The following is a 12,500-nucleotide window of genomic DNA, read 5'->3' as shown; positions in this document are numbered from 1 at the left end:
ACTACGTTGGCTTTTCACGACCTCTGGCATAGCGATCGCTCTATAATAAAAAAGGATATAATGGTGTTTGAAAGACGCAACGGTAATTAACTGATTTTATTTCGAACGTACCTTTACGTTTTGGTTCATTTTGGCGTCTCACAATTGTAATTCCTTGACGCGAGTATTGTTACTGTTGTTCAGTGTTTGCACCATGTCAGATTGTTACAAATTATAAAATTGTGCAACAGGGTTCGTAGATTATTGTTGTGGTTGATTTAGCAGTTGTATGTGGTTCTGTTGACTCGTGTGACAGCTGCAACGAAGGCGGGTCTGTTAAATACAGGTCAAGACTAGAGGTCGCTGCTCCAATAATCAACAACTAAGCAAAAAGTTTCCCCGAGACCTGAAACAACATTTTTGTTGAGTGATTAGCGCTAGCAGACACTTTTGGTGTTGTTTATTTGTCTGCAGCACTGTGACATGTACACTCACCTGTGGAATGTGACCTGTGTTTTATTTCAATAGACCTGCAGCTGCAGTAATCCATATTCTTTCCCATCCCTTCCACACTCTTCAGCTAGTGGTGCACAGAGAGATCTAGCTCGGTCGGTTTTCATCGTTGCCTTTTACTTTCAATAATAAAAAATATTAATCTCCTCACCCCAAACAAAGTGCATGTCATCTTGTAATTTTCCAAGAGAGTTATTTAAGATTGTGAAGTCTTAACAATAATTATTATTCTTGAAAATAATTTTAAGGCTTATCCTTATAGTCTTATTGACCTGTCAATTTGCTAACGACTTCAATTTTTGCTTCTTCTGATTTAAAAATATAAATATGTATATTAAACAGTATTCTTTAATTTTGTACACATTACTTTTTTAGCATCACACTCCTGTGAGTTTTCTTGTACTCCAATAATCTAAGTTGAATTATTCGTTTTCAAAACATGCTTTGAAAATATTCTCTAGCATTGCTCAAGTTGTGGCATTTTAATTACTGTCTGAAGATGTGGTACATCGAGTGATGTGGGGGAAGATTGCAGACTGGACAGGGGGATTGGGAAATAAAATTGAAGGTGACAAAGCACAGGAAATTTGCAACTTCACCAGCAACAAGAAACTATTTCACAAAAATAAATAGTGTTTTGTTTCTGGAATGGTAAGGGCAGGAGAAAAGAAAAAAAAAATGTAGTGTGGGTCATTTGGTCGGTCATATATATTTCGCTTTGTCTATTGAAACTCTCAACAAAGAAGGACAAAAATGTGGACGCAAACTATCTGAACGGTTAGAAGCCTGTCAAGGAATATTAACCATTAAAGAGAAGAACATAATGATACTTGTCTACAAATACCTAATTTTCCTTCAAATGCCACAGCATAAAATTTCAAATTCCATTTTCTGTGAATCTTCCATTACTTGTGGTACATGTGAACCTAGGAAGTTACCAGTACTAGCTTTAAAATAATAACTGGTTCCTGGAAAACCCAATTTACTACCGGTACTACAACTCACCAGTGGGAAGATTGTTTACATTACTTATTTATTAACATTACTTATTACCATGAAGAGAGATAGCTTTGGATTTTTCAACAATATATCCCTTTAATATAACCGAAAATCATTCAGATAGTGAAAACTTCATATTTATGACCCATTTCGTTCACTTTCATGCTTGTCAGCATTATGATTTGCTATACTTCAGGTTCACATGTTCACAAGTTTGTTTTTACGTCTCATAGATGTTCAGATGTTCAATTACAAACTCTGTTTTGAATGATCACTCTACTTCATTGTATAAATAGTTCACCCTGAAGTCTAAATAGATACAATTCGTTTCTGAGTAAATGAAATGAAACAAAAATGTAGTTTAAGGAATGGAGGCAAATAAAACAAACCGTGCCATTGTCACTGCCTCCAAAACAGCAGATTAAAAGCCAATTTGATAAAACAGCAAAGATCCACCCCTAACCCTGGGCTCATTTGACAAGAACTGCTAAAGATGATGAGATGCTTATGTTTAGGACTTGCACAAATTGTGCCCTTTTTTAAATAGGCTCAACAGATTTCATGAGCAGCATTCCAAGACATCACATTGTCTTCACTGGTAGGACAAGACATGGAAAAGATCTTTTCATAGCTTGAAAAGTGCAAGAAGCAGATTGCTAATCCTATGGAATAGCATGTTCAACAATGTACATGTGCTTGATTACGTCAACTTTACCACAAAATATATTTACAAATTATAACAAGTTGTAAGAATCAGAATGTGGGCACTAAACATGCTGTGGTTCCCTGTTGGCAATCAGAAGACAATTAAAATACTGATTTTAGACTGACATGACAATACTTGCAGTCAATCGATGAGATGAGAGATAAAACCACAATACAACAATCTAATGCGATGGTTTCAATGTGAAAATGAAGTACCACAGATATATATGTGGTATAATAATACTTCCTTTTAGGAAAATAGCTTTGGGTCAATGTATACTGGGGAAAGTCGTTGTCAGAAGGCTCATATACACAGATAAGAAATCAGATAATCATTCAAGTGTATGAAAAATTAATGATAATTAGGTTTAATTGATTGAAAATAAACATGCAATATAAACTATACATTACGGAAGCCAGCGAACACACCTCCGTGACTAAATAGCTAGAACCAGGGCTTTCATTAAACCTTAGCTCACTGGATTTTAAGGTAATCAAATGTCTGTGATGCTACGGGTGAAACTGTGTGCAATGGCTGTTTCCAAACTGTTTAAAAATCACAGCCTCGAGAAATAATAGCCGTCTATAAAATTGCATTGGTTTAAAATAACATGAAATGAAAAGAAAAGCAAGAGTTCTCTGTCATCTACCGCATTCTCGTTGCTCGTGCATTCATCCATCCGTATTTTTGGTTTCTTAAAGCAAAGTTTACAGCTTTGGGTTCCCCCTTCGTACTCCATTTTGTTTGTTGGCAGTCGTACCCAGATTTCTCTCACCTTATTCTTTGCCGCCATTTTGAAAAGATTTGCATATTTGTCCATCCTCGATGGACAAATCTTGATCACGTGATCTGCTGTGTGCCAGGGTCTTCTCAAGACCCGCCGCCATATTGAAAGCCGAGAAGACCCTGGGAACGAGGTTGATGTTCAATCTGCTCGTGTACCACCAATTTTCTTGTTTGTTCAGGACTTTCACCCGTTGATATATGAAGTATAGGCCGATATATTAGCTCAGGCTGACCATTATAACGATGGGCTCTCTTAGCAGGCAGCATCGCGGACTCGTGGATGCATTTTCAGCGATTTGATACGTGCAAATTTCAAACATTTTCCGGGGAAGCATGCCCCGGGACCCCCCCTAGAATTTTTGGGCGCCTCCGGCAGAAGAAACACGGGACACTGGTGCCTTTGCCGCAATCTCCAGGAAGCATCTCACTCTTTGGAAACTGTAAGACTTGAGAGCTCTGGATCTTTCAGATTCCACCCAGTGTCTATGAAATACATTTTGGAGTTGCTAATGCCCCTAAATGGTTGTAAAGCAACAGGTACAGACAATATTCCATCAAGTGTGCTTAAGGGCCCACAGACGGATTTCTCGCGCGTTGCTAAGGAAGTGAAATGTTAGTTCCGGTAAGTGACGTCATCATATCATGAGCTGACAAGAAAACCCACTCAAAAGCAAAAGTCACCGCACAAACTGTTGTTTCCATCGAAGGTTTTTCCTCGCCCTTCCTCACGCTCGTTCTCAGATCAACTGCACATGCGTAAACGAACTGACTTCCGGTTTGAGAAAAAAGTTAAATTTCCGGCGGTCTTTAAATTGAATTATTTTTTTTTACATGGCACGTTTCACCCTCAAATACAGAATATAGCTAAGCTTTGATTTTTTCAAATCGTCTGTTTTGAAAAAGTTATGGCTATTTCAGTATCGTTTATGTCTGTAAAAAGAAAATTTTTCAAAATTAAAAGAAAACCATGCTTGGCTGGATGCAAAAACGAATACAAATTATCAAACCATCGATTAAATACCCAAACTGCGTAGCACGGAGACAAATTTAGAGTTTTCTTTGATTGGTCACGTGACCATGGGTGCGGTATGATGACGTCATATTTAGGGTCATTGGCTTACAAAAGTTGGAAACTGACCAAAATAATGCCAAATTCTCTCAAATTACTTAATCATTACATCCTTAGCAACGCACCCCAAAAAATACGTCAGTGGGCCCTTAAAGTACCTGCTCCAGCTTTGGCAGGCCCATTGAGCAATCTAATAAGTTATTGTATCCAACAATCTAATTGGATTGATAAGAGGAAGGAAAGTAACATCATTTCTGACACTTAATCTGACAAGACAAATTATCCATTTTACCTTGCATATCACAGATTTTTGAAAGGGTCATGTACAATCAATTATATGACTACTTCGTTCCACACTTGTTATCAGATAGCCTATCCTTTTTTTTTTTGAAAAAACACTCTACCTGTTCAGCCTCATTTAAGATTTCTGAGGATTGGAGGACAGCTTTGGATGATAAAAAAAACTGTTTCCATAGTATCAATGATTGATACTTCTACTTATTGATCTCAGCAAAGCCTTTGATACCAACTGTCATAGCTTTCTACTAAGGAAGCTTAAAGAATATGCCATCTCTTCCCCATCCCCGTAATTAATTAGTTCATACCTTACTAACCATGGTCAACGTGTCAAGGTGGAAAACCGTTAAACGTCTTTTCTGAATTGCGTACTGTGCAATGTGGGGTGCCCCAGGGGTCCCTTAGGGGTCCCTTCTTGTTTAATATTTACATCAATGACATCACACTCTTTGCAAAGGATAGGCAACTTAGACTCTTGGCAGATGATACTACTGACTATTGGTTAAGTACCTGTCCTACCATCCTACAGTTCCACACCAACGAGGACCTTGCCCTACTAAACAACTGTTTGGCAGATAACTATTTAATAGTTAATTCAGCCAAGACTCAAGCCATGGTCTTGGGGTCGTCTAACCACAACTTTTCCCTGGCATTGAATGATAGGGACACTGAACTCAAGAATGAACTAAAACTGCTTGACTGTTACTATTGACTGTAAATTATCATATGCTACTCATGTTAAGAATACACCGAGTAAAGCGTATGCCAAAGCTAGTGCAATTAGGAGGATATGCAATTTTATTGATAGTAATACTGTCATGAAAATTTATAACGCTTATATTTTTTACTCATCTTGCGGATTATTGTTCACCACTCTTTGTTGGGCTGTCCAATGCTTTATCTTCTAAAATGAAACTAAATAGGCAGTGGTATCGTCTGCTAACTAGCTAACTATTATGTACTTAGAACACTGCTTAAAGTTTCTAAGTGCACTGAGTATGGTAAGTTATTAATTAAGTCAGTATGGTCTTGATACCCTTAAGAAAAGGCGGTTGTCTCAAACTTTAGTCTTTACATTTAATGGTTTCCGTAAGGAGGGTCCAACTTATAATCAACTGCATGAGTTTAATATGGTTGACTTAGAGGCTGTTTACATGGATGTAGGAAGATCCTAGCGCTAGGAAGATCCTAGAAGGCGAAACAACTTTTCGTTTGGTTTACATGCAGAAATTTCTGTCTAGGTGGAAGTGGAGAATGAAAGCAAGATGGCGGGCGAGAACAACAAACACGTAATTCGGATGTATTCGGATGTATTCGGATAAATTCGCATGCCTTCGATTCGCAGCGTTTTCGACATTGCTGTCGATCGATTGCTCGTTACTTTCCACTGTGTCTCTCGCTTGGGTGGTGAAACAAAACTGGTCCTGAATATTGTCGGCGGTCATCAGAATCATTAGAATCGTCCTGTGGCAACGCCAGACGAAATTGTCGACCTTTGGTAGCTGAATACCGTGAACACCCGGCCGCCGCCATGTTTGTTTTTTTGTCCCTAGTACCAGGAACTTCCGAACGAAGGCAGTTTACATGGTGCTAGGATCTTCCTAGCGCTAGGATCATCCCTCCTCTCAGATAGGATGATCCTAGCGGTAGGATGATCCTAGCACTGGGGCCAAATACAACCCTTCACATGTAAACCGAAAGCTGAAAACATACCGCGCTCGGATGATCCTAGTGCTAGGATGATCCCAGCGCTAGGATCATCCTCTTTCCATGTAAACGGGCCCTAAATTGTAGATGCACCTTTTGTGCCTAATTTTCCATTCTTTTATTCTGGGATATTGATAAACTTAATTTTCTAGTTGCTATGTATCTCCTATGGGATCTTTTCCGAATGCATTTCATATTTCTATATTTTTGTTATATTAACAATTGTAACTTGAGTTATACATTGGCTTATTTTAGAAACATGTATTTCTGTAACGAGCACTAATGCTCTTCAATGTTATGTGTATAAATACTAAAATTCAAAGTGGAAATCGAAGACGTCTACGATACGATGTACAAGAGGCGCTAGTACAATTTTTCGTAGGATTCAGGTTCAAAGTCTCTGAAATGGCGGTCAGTCAGGCCACTGTAAACAAAAGATTACGCGACTATGGAATTGCATTGTCTACAACGTTTTACCAGATGTAAAAGAACATTTTTCACTCAGTAGGTATCGTGTTTAATACCCTTGGGATACTACGTTCAATTGGGAATCATAGTAAGAAGTGGCGTATAAGCAGGGCCGTAGCCAGAAAAAATTATGACTCACGCAATGTCCATGGTTGATTTTTCTTCCTAGGTATTTTAGGTGTTCATAGTGAGGATTACATTTTAAAGACAACACTAGAATCACGCTTTATTAAAAAAGAAAAAATCAGTAAAAATGACTGAGGCAAGTGCCTCGGTTTGCCTCATACTGGCTACGGCCTAGATAAGAGAGTCTTTGCGAAGAGCAGATTTTGAAGGACTGCTTATGAGGTCTCTTCAGCTTCAAGTAATTCACCATAGAAGGTACAGTGTGTACGGACCAAGAGCTTTATGGCACGTTGGCACCAGTCACAAACTCTTCAGGTACATGTACATCAACGTTTTGTACATCATATCGTGGACGTCCTCGATTTCCACTTAAGACCTTTTGGGTACAATATCCTCAAACACTTGTATTGGAGACCCGGTCCAACTCATACGCTAGAAGTTCCCTCAGTAGCATCCCTTACATACTGAAACACGCTGAATTCGATATCGATAACCAGTGAACTTAGAGACAAAATGTACTCTATCCTATCAATTTTAAAATAGAGATAATCAACCTCATTATTCCGCAAGTTACCAGCATGTAGCAGACTAAAACGTACCTTTAATATAAATCGAACAAAGTGCTCTTTTACGTAGCCTCTTTGACTTTGAGTTGAGTCGCCATGAGTTTTGGTTTTGCGTGTTCAGTAACGGCTACTAGCGGTCTTCCCACGCAGGTGAATCGATAATTTCTCGTATCTTCGTGGGCCTGTTCTGTTCGCACAAGTGTGGACGTTGTTTGCACAAAGTCGACGTTCTTTGCATAAAGGCGATGTTGTTTACACAAAGTTGACGTTGTTTTATACAAACCAGATGTTGTTCGTAAAAAGTTGAAGTTCGTACGAAGTGTGAACTTTGTTTGCACAAACGTTGTTTGTACAAAAAAGTCGACCTTCTTTTCACAAAGCTTACGTTTTTCGTTCAAAGTTTTGAACAAAGAAAGAAGAAAATTGACAAGCTAAGATGGTTATTTTTGAGATAAAAACCGCTTCATTTTAAATTGCCTGTGTTAAAATTTAGCATTACACTGGGGCATTAATTTGCCTGTGTTTAAATTAACAAATACACCAATACATCACTAACGTTTCATGTTTAACCGGAGAACTAGGGAAGCAGATCTTCGAAGGTGTAATAGCTGTTGAGTTTTATTCCCGGGGGGGGGGGGGGGGGGTACGCGATGTATCCCTGGGTGAGGAGGTGCGGCGCGGCCCCTCATACCCTGTCCCTGTTTAAGACAAATATCGCTGATTTTCCTATCCATTTTAAGACAGAATTCCGATTTTTGGTACCCTGTTTAAGACATTTAACCAAGTTTAAGACAAAAATTGATAAATTGATACCCTTATTAAGACAAAAAATGATAAATTCGATACCCAGTTCAAGACGAAAATCCCGAAAAACATACCCTGGCTGGCCGCACGTCCCCATTAAGCCCTTATAAGGGAGTACCCCCCCCCGGGGTTTTATTCCTCAGTTATCGAGTTCCATAAGTATAAAACTTAAAAATGGTTTGCTTTAAAATCAGAAAAGAACCAATTCACCGTTGCTGTTGAAAAAAGTGTATGCCAGGCAAAACAAGTTGCATCTCGGTAGCCTGAAAGTTAAGAAATAATTTGCCTGTGTTTAAATTAACAAATACACCAATACATCACTAACGTTTCATGTTCAACCGGAGAATTAGGGAAGCAGATGTTCGAAAGTGTAATAGCTGTTGAGTCAAAAGTTTATTCCTCAGTTATCGAATTTCATAAGTATAAAACTTAAAAATGGTTTGCTTTAAAATCAGAAAAGAACCAATTCACCGTTGTCGTTGAAAAAAGTGTATGCCAGGCAAAACAAGTTGCATCTCGGTAGCCTGAAAGTTCAGAAATAATTTGCCTGTGTTTAAATTAACAAATACACCAATATACATCACTAACGTTTCATGTTTAACCGGAGAACTAGGGAAGCAGATGTTCGAAGGTGTAATAGCTGTTGAGTTTTATTCCTCAGTTATCGAATTCCATAAGTATAAAACTGAAAAATGGTTTGCTTTAAAATCAGAAAAGAACCAATTCACCGTTGCTGTTGAGAAAAGTGTATGCCAGGCAAAACAAGTTGCATCTCGGTAGCCCTGAAAGTTAAGAAATAATTTTCCATTTTTAATTACATGATGCTGGCCGTCGTATACCGTGTTTTAGAAAATATTTCAAATTGATTTATTGTGCCTCTGGACTATTTTGACACGTCACTCAAAATCACATTCCTGACACAAGTTAAGCTCCTCATGCTATTTCTTATTTGCTAGCTCCATTAGCAACCCTTAATTAAGTCACAAGTACTTGGAGGATTTGATTCGATTTCTTTTCTTAATCGACAATATTTTCAATAAATTATATATTTTCATCTTTCATGCAGAGGCAACTGATCTCAGTTCCCAGCAAACAGTTGATACCGTTTTATCATGTCCTTTTTGGTGAACTCAACGATACACGAACGTAGAACGTTCAACGACTCGGAAACGAGAGAGGACCACCTCAGTTTTGATCCAGGTGCTCTCGTAATTTTCACCATTTTATGCACTTTGATAAGTCTCTTTGGCTGTGCTGGAAATTCTTTGGTCATGCTTGCTGTATTGAAATCTGAGAGCCTCCGAAGCGTTCCGGATTTCTTCATATCAAGTCTGGCATTTTCGGATTTTTCTGTTTGCCTCGTTTACGTGCCCTTGACCATCTTCTGCTACAACAATCTGGCAAGTCCAGCGACTGATCGAGACTCTCCCCTTGCCATAGTGTGGAATTTCTTGGGCTTTTGTTCTGTGGTTGCTTCGGTCAACAACATGTTCGCAGTTACGGTTGATCGTGTAATTGCTATACGCCTTCCAATGAAATACCCATCCATAATGACAATCAAACCAGCTTTGTCTGCCATCTCTTTCGTTTGGCTGATCGCTGTCACCTACGGAGCACTCTACGCCCCGCCGAATATAATTCCCTACGTCATTGTTCGTAGCCACAACTTAACTTTGATGCTGTGTACGATGAGTATGTACGCTTATCTTTACTTTATCGCCAGGCGTCAAGAAAATAAAGTTCAAACTCTGAGCTCATTTCCTGAGCCACAAAGACAGGCCGTCACCACACGACAGATTTCGGAGAAGAAAGCAGCAAAAACTATTTTCACCATAGTTGGAGTTTATGCCTTGTGTTGGTTGCCAGTCATGCTTCTTCCAATCTTCGTGAATCCCTCCAAAAAGCCGATTTTGTTCAAAAAATGTTTCGCTTGGGTACGGGTGATATTTGCGTGTAACTCAGCGCTGAATCCGTACGTTTACTGTGTGAGGTGTCACAAATATCGAAGAGAGTTTGTAAAACTCTTGCATATAAAGGCGTCCGAAGACAATATTCATGCGGTCTCTTCGGAAAATAGGAAAAAATGTCAGGGTAGCGTTCACGTCAAATAATCTTAAAACTCCGAATGCCAAGGGCACTTATGTTTCAAAAATATTTGGAAGAAAATGTAACTTTCTTTAAATAGGCCCCTGATTAAATACCACTGGCTCTATCTCTCTCTCTATCATTGTAGAAGCAAAATTGTGGGAAAACAACTAGTTTCAGCTATACTCATGATAATTGATGTGTTTCCATAGCAACTTCCGCATTGAACTCCATAACATCTTTTGCACAGCACAGGGGCATTCTGTCTGCGCGTGCGCGACTTTGAGATCTCTTATGAGCGTATCCGCTGGCCCACCATAAGCAGAAACCAAAATAATGGCGGTCTACGTGGCGAAAAGGTTCGAGTACGTGTCGTTATCTTTGAAGTTTATCTTCCTTGCCTTACGTGTAGACGGTGTCAAAAAATCGAGAAACGGTTGGGCTGTTTATGGCAAAAAGTTACAGCAAAGTACTTCCGAATAATAAGGGAAAACCAAGTTGTTTTGGTGTGGAACTCTCACGTAGACATTTTACCGCGTTAGTTTTGATTCCAACCTACGTGTTTATCCCTCACTGTTCTCTCTTTTGCTCTGTTGGGCATTCTTGTTTGAAATGTGTTAAAATATCAAGAATTTCAGCTACATTATGAAAATAAATGTTCACATCCAAAGTTTACGGTAGCTTGCCTTTTTTGGTTTCAAGTTTGTTGGCATGAACGCGAACAAGCGTAAACGACGGGCCAAAAACAGCAGCTTTGACCAAATTATGGTCTGAGTAAACAGCCAGAAAATAGAGAGTTGGTAATGTTACCACGGGAAAAAAGGTTTGGAAATTGTGGAACGTTTGAAGCTTCTGACAGAGAGTAAGTCATGTCAAGTCTTGGTTTCGTGTATGGCATGGAGCACCTCCCATTTGAAAATTACTTATCTTACATGGTGTTAGCTTCAGGGAACTAGAGCAAGATAGCTGGTTAAGGTTTTGAGTTTAAGCACATATCCCTAGGGAACTAAATCTGAGGACCTGAAATAAATAACCACTGTCTAAGGGCATAGCAAGGTCTATAATTCCCATGTTGTAATTGAACAAGCTGCCCTCTTGAACCTTGTACAACTGTCTCAATCTGTAGGAATGATCCTTCTCTGTGTTCATGTCCAAAGAATCAGACTATTCAAGTTGAAAATTGATTACAAAATGACAACAGGAAATTAGTAAGTTCTGACTAGACCAGGCCCAGGGAACAAAGCGATGTTAAGAGTGACACACCAAAGAGTATTCCTTTTTCAATATCAAGCCCCAAGCTTTTTAAACTTTTACAAGTATAGAACTAAATATAATTTAATTTGTTAGTCCTTCGGAAGTATAAGATATGAGGAAATGGTCAACAACTGCATTCACAATAAATGGATATCCAAAACGTAATGATCACGAGTGTTTTTCTTCATATCAACTTGCTGGTCACCTTACTGAGACTATGACATGTAACATTTTATTATGTAGGATGGATGTGACTCCAACTAGTGAAATCTTAACTGTATATTGAATTTATAAGCAACAAAGAATCCCATTTGTTTGAGCCTCGTGAATTCAGCACATCTGTTAATTTTACTGCAAACAATGAGTGTTTAAGATTCCAATCATAATCCAGAACTTCAAGAGCTTCAAATACGGCTGTTTCACATAACCAATTTGCCCATTTATCTTCATTCACAACTGGTTCTCAAGGTGACACCTTTCCACAAAACTTGACCTCTCAGCCATCACTTCTGTCCATTGCTCCAATTGTTAAGCTACTGCTCATCTATCTAAACAGCAGAGAATAAGCTGTCAGTTCTTTTGATCCTAACTTTTAATTCTGTACATCAAACACTTTTTCCAAAGCAAGCTTACTGATAAACCTAAGACATGGAGAAATATGGACACCTTTCGAGAAACTGTGATGAGTAAACTCTTCAAATTAAAGACATGCAATATGAAACTCTTTTCATTCTTCTAGATAATTTACATTCCCCTTGTCCTTTAAATTAACAGCCTAACCTTAAAATTAAATAATAATTTGCAGAGTACTTCTGATCATGGCTCAGAATACATGTCTGAACACATGTCACTACAAATCACAAACAGACAAGCTTCTAATGCATACAACCATTAGCCTCTTTGAAAGCCACAAGCATGGGCTACTAGGTGGCCTTATTGCAACCAGCTCTTCTGGAAACATCAGTAACTTCATCAGATATCTTGCAGGAATGGTTATGCATGAGTGTGGGGCACAACTGCAAGGATCAAACACGGCCATTTTAGGTCTGAAGTAAACATCAATAATATAGGGTTTCATTTCTTTCAACTTAAGTAAACCATTCTCTCCCTATTCCTCACACTATCTTGGTTTTTACATACA

The 12,500-nt window shown here is 38.6% G+C and overlaps 1 protein-coding gene and 1 long non-coding RNA gene across 2 annotated transcripts in view; one reads left to right on the top strand and one right to left on the bottom strand.

The window, feature by feature from the left end:
• Positions 1-9,132: 9,132 nt before the first annotated feature.
• LOC138037028 (melanocortin receptor 5-like) lies at positions 9,133-10,131 on the top strand. The gene has a single exon (XM_068883041.1). The coding sequence runs from the start codon at positions 9,133-9,135 to the stop codon at positions 10,129-10,131; it is 999 nt and encodes a 332-aa protein (XP_068739142.1).
• Positions 10,132-11,424: 1,293 nt separating this feature from the next.
• LOC138037892 (uncharacterized) overlaps positions 11,425-12,500 on the bottom strand; it is a 2,768-nt gene continuing 1,692 nt past the window's right edge. The window contains exon 2 of the long non-coding RNA XR_011130138.1: positions 11,425-11,907. This is a non-coding gene — a long non-coding RNA (uncharacterized lncRNA). The remainder of the gene's footprint in view (positions 11,908-12,500) is intronic.

Source organism: Montipora capricornis, chromosome 2 (assembly GCF_036669925.1).
Source record: "Montipora capricornis isolate CH-2021 chromosome 2, ASM3666992v2, whole genome shotgun sequence".
Classification (NCBI taxonomy): domain Eukaryota; kingdom Metazoa; phylum Cnidaria; class Anthozoa; order Scleractinia; family Acroporidae; genus Montipora; species Montipora capricornis.
This window is presented reverse-complemented; position numbering and strand designations above follow the sequence as displayed.

Excerpts from the sequence above, each read along its gene's own strand:
- LOC138037028 (XM_068883041.1), top strand. The coding sequence starts at position 9,133 with ATGTCCTTTTTGGTGAACTCAACGATACACGAACGTAGAACGTTCAAC.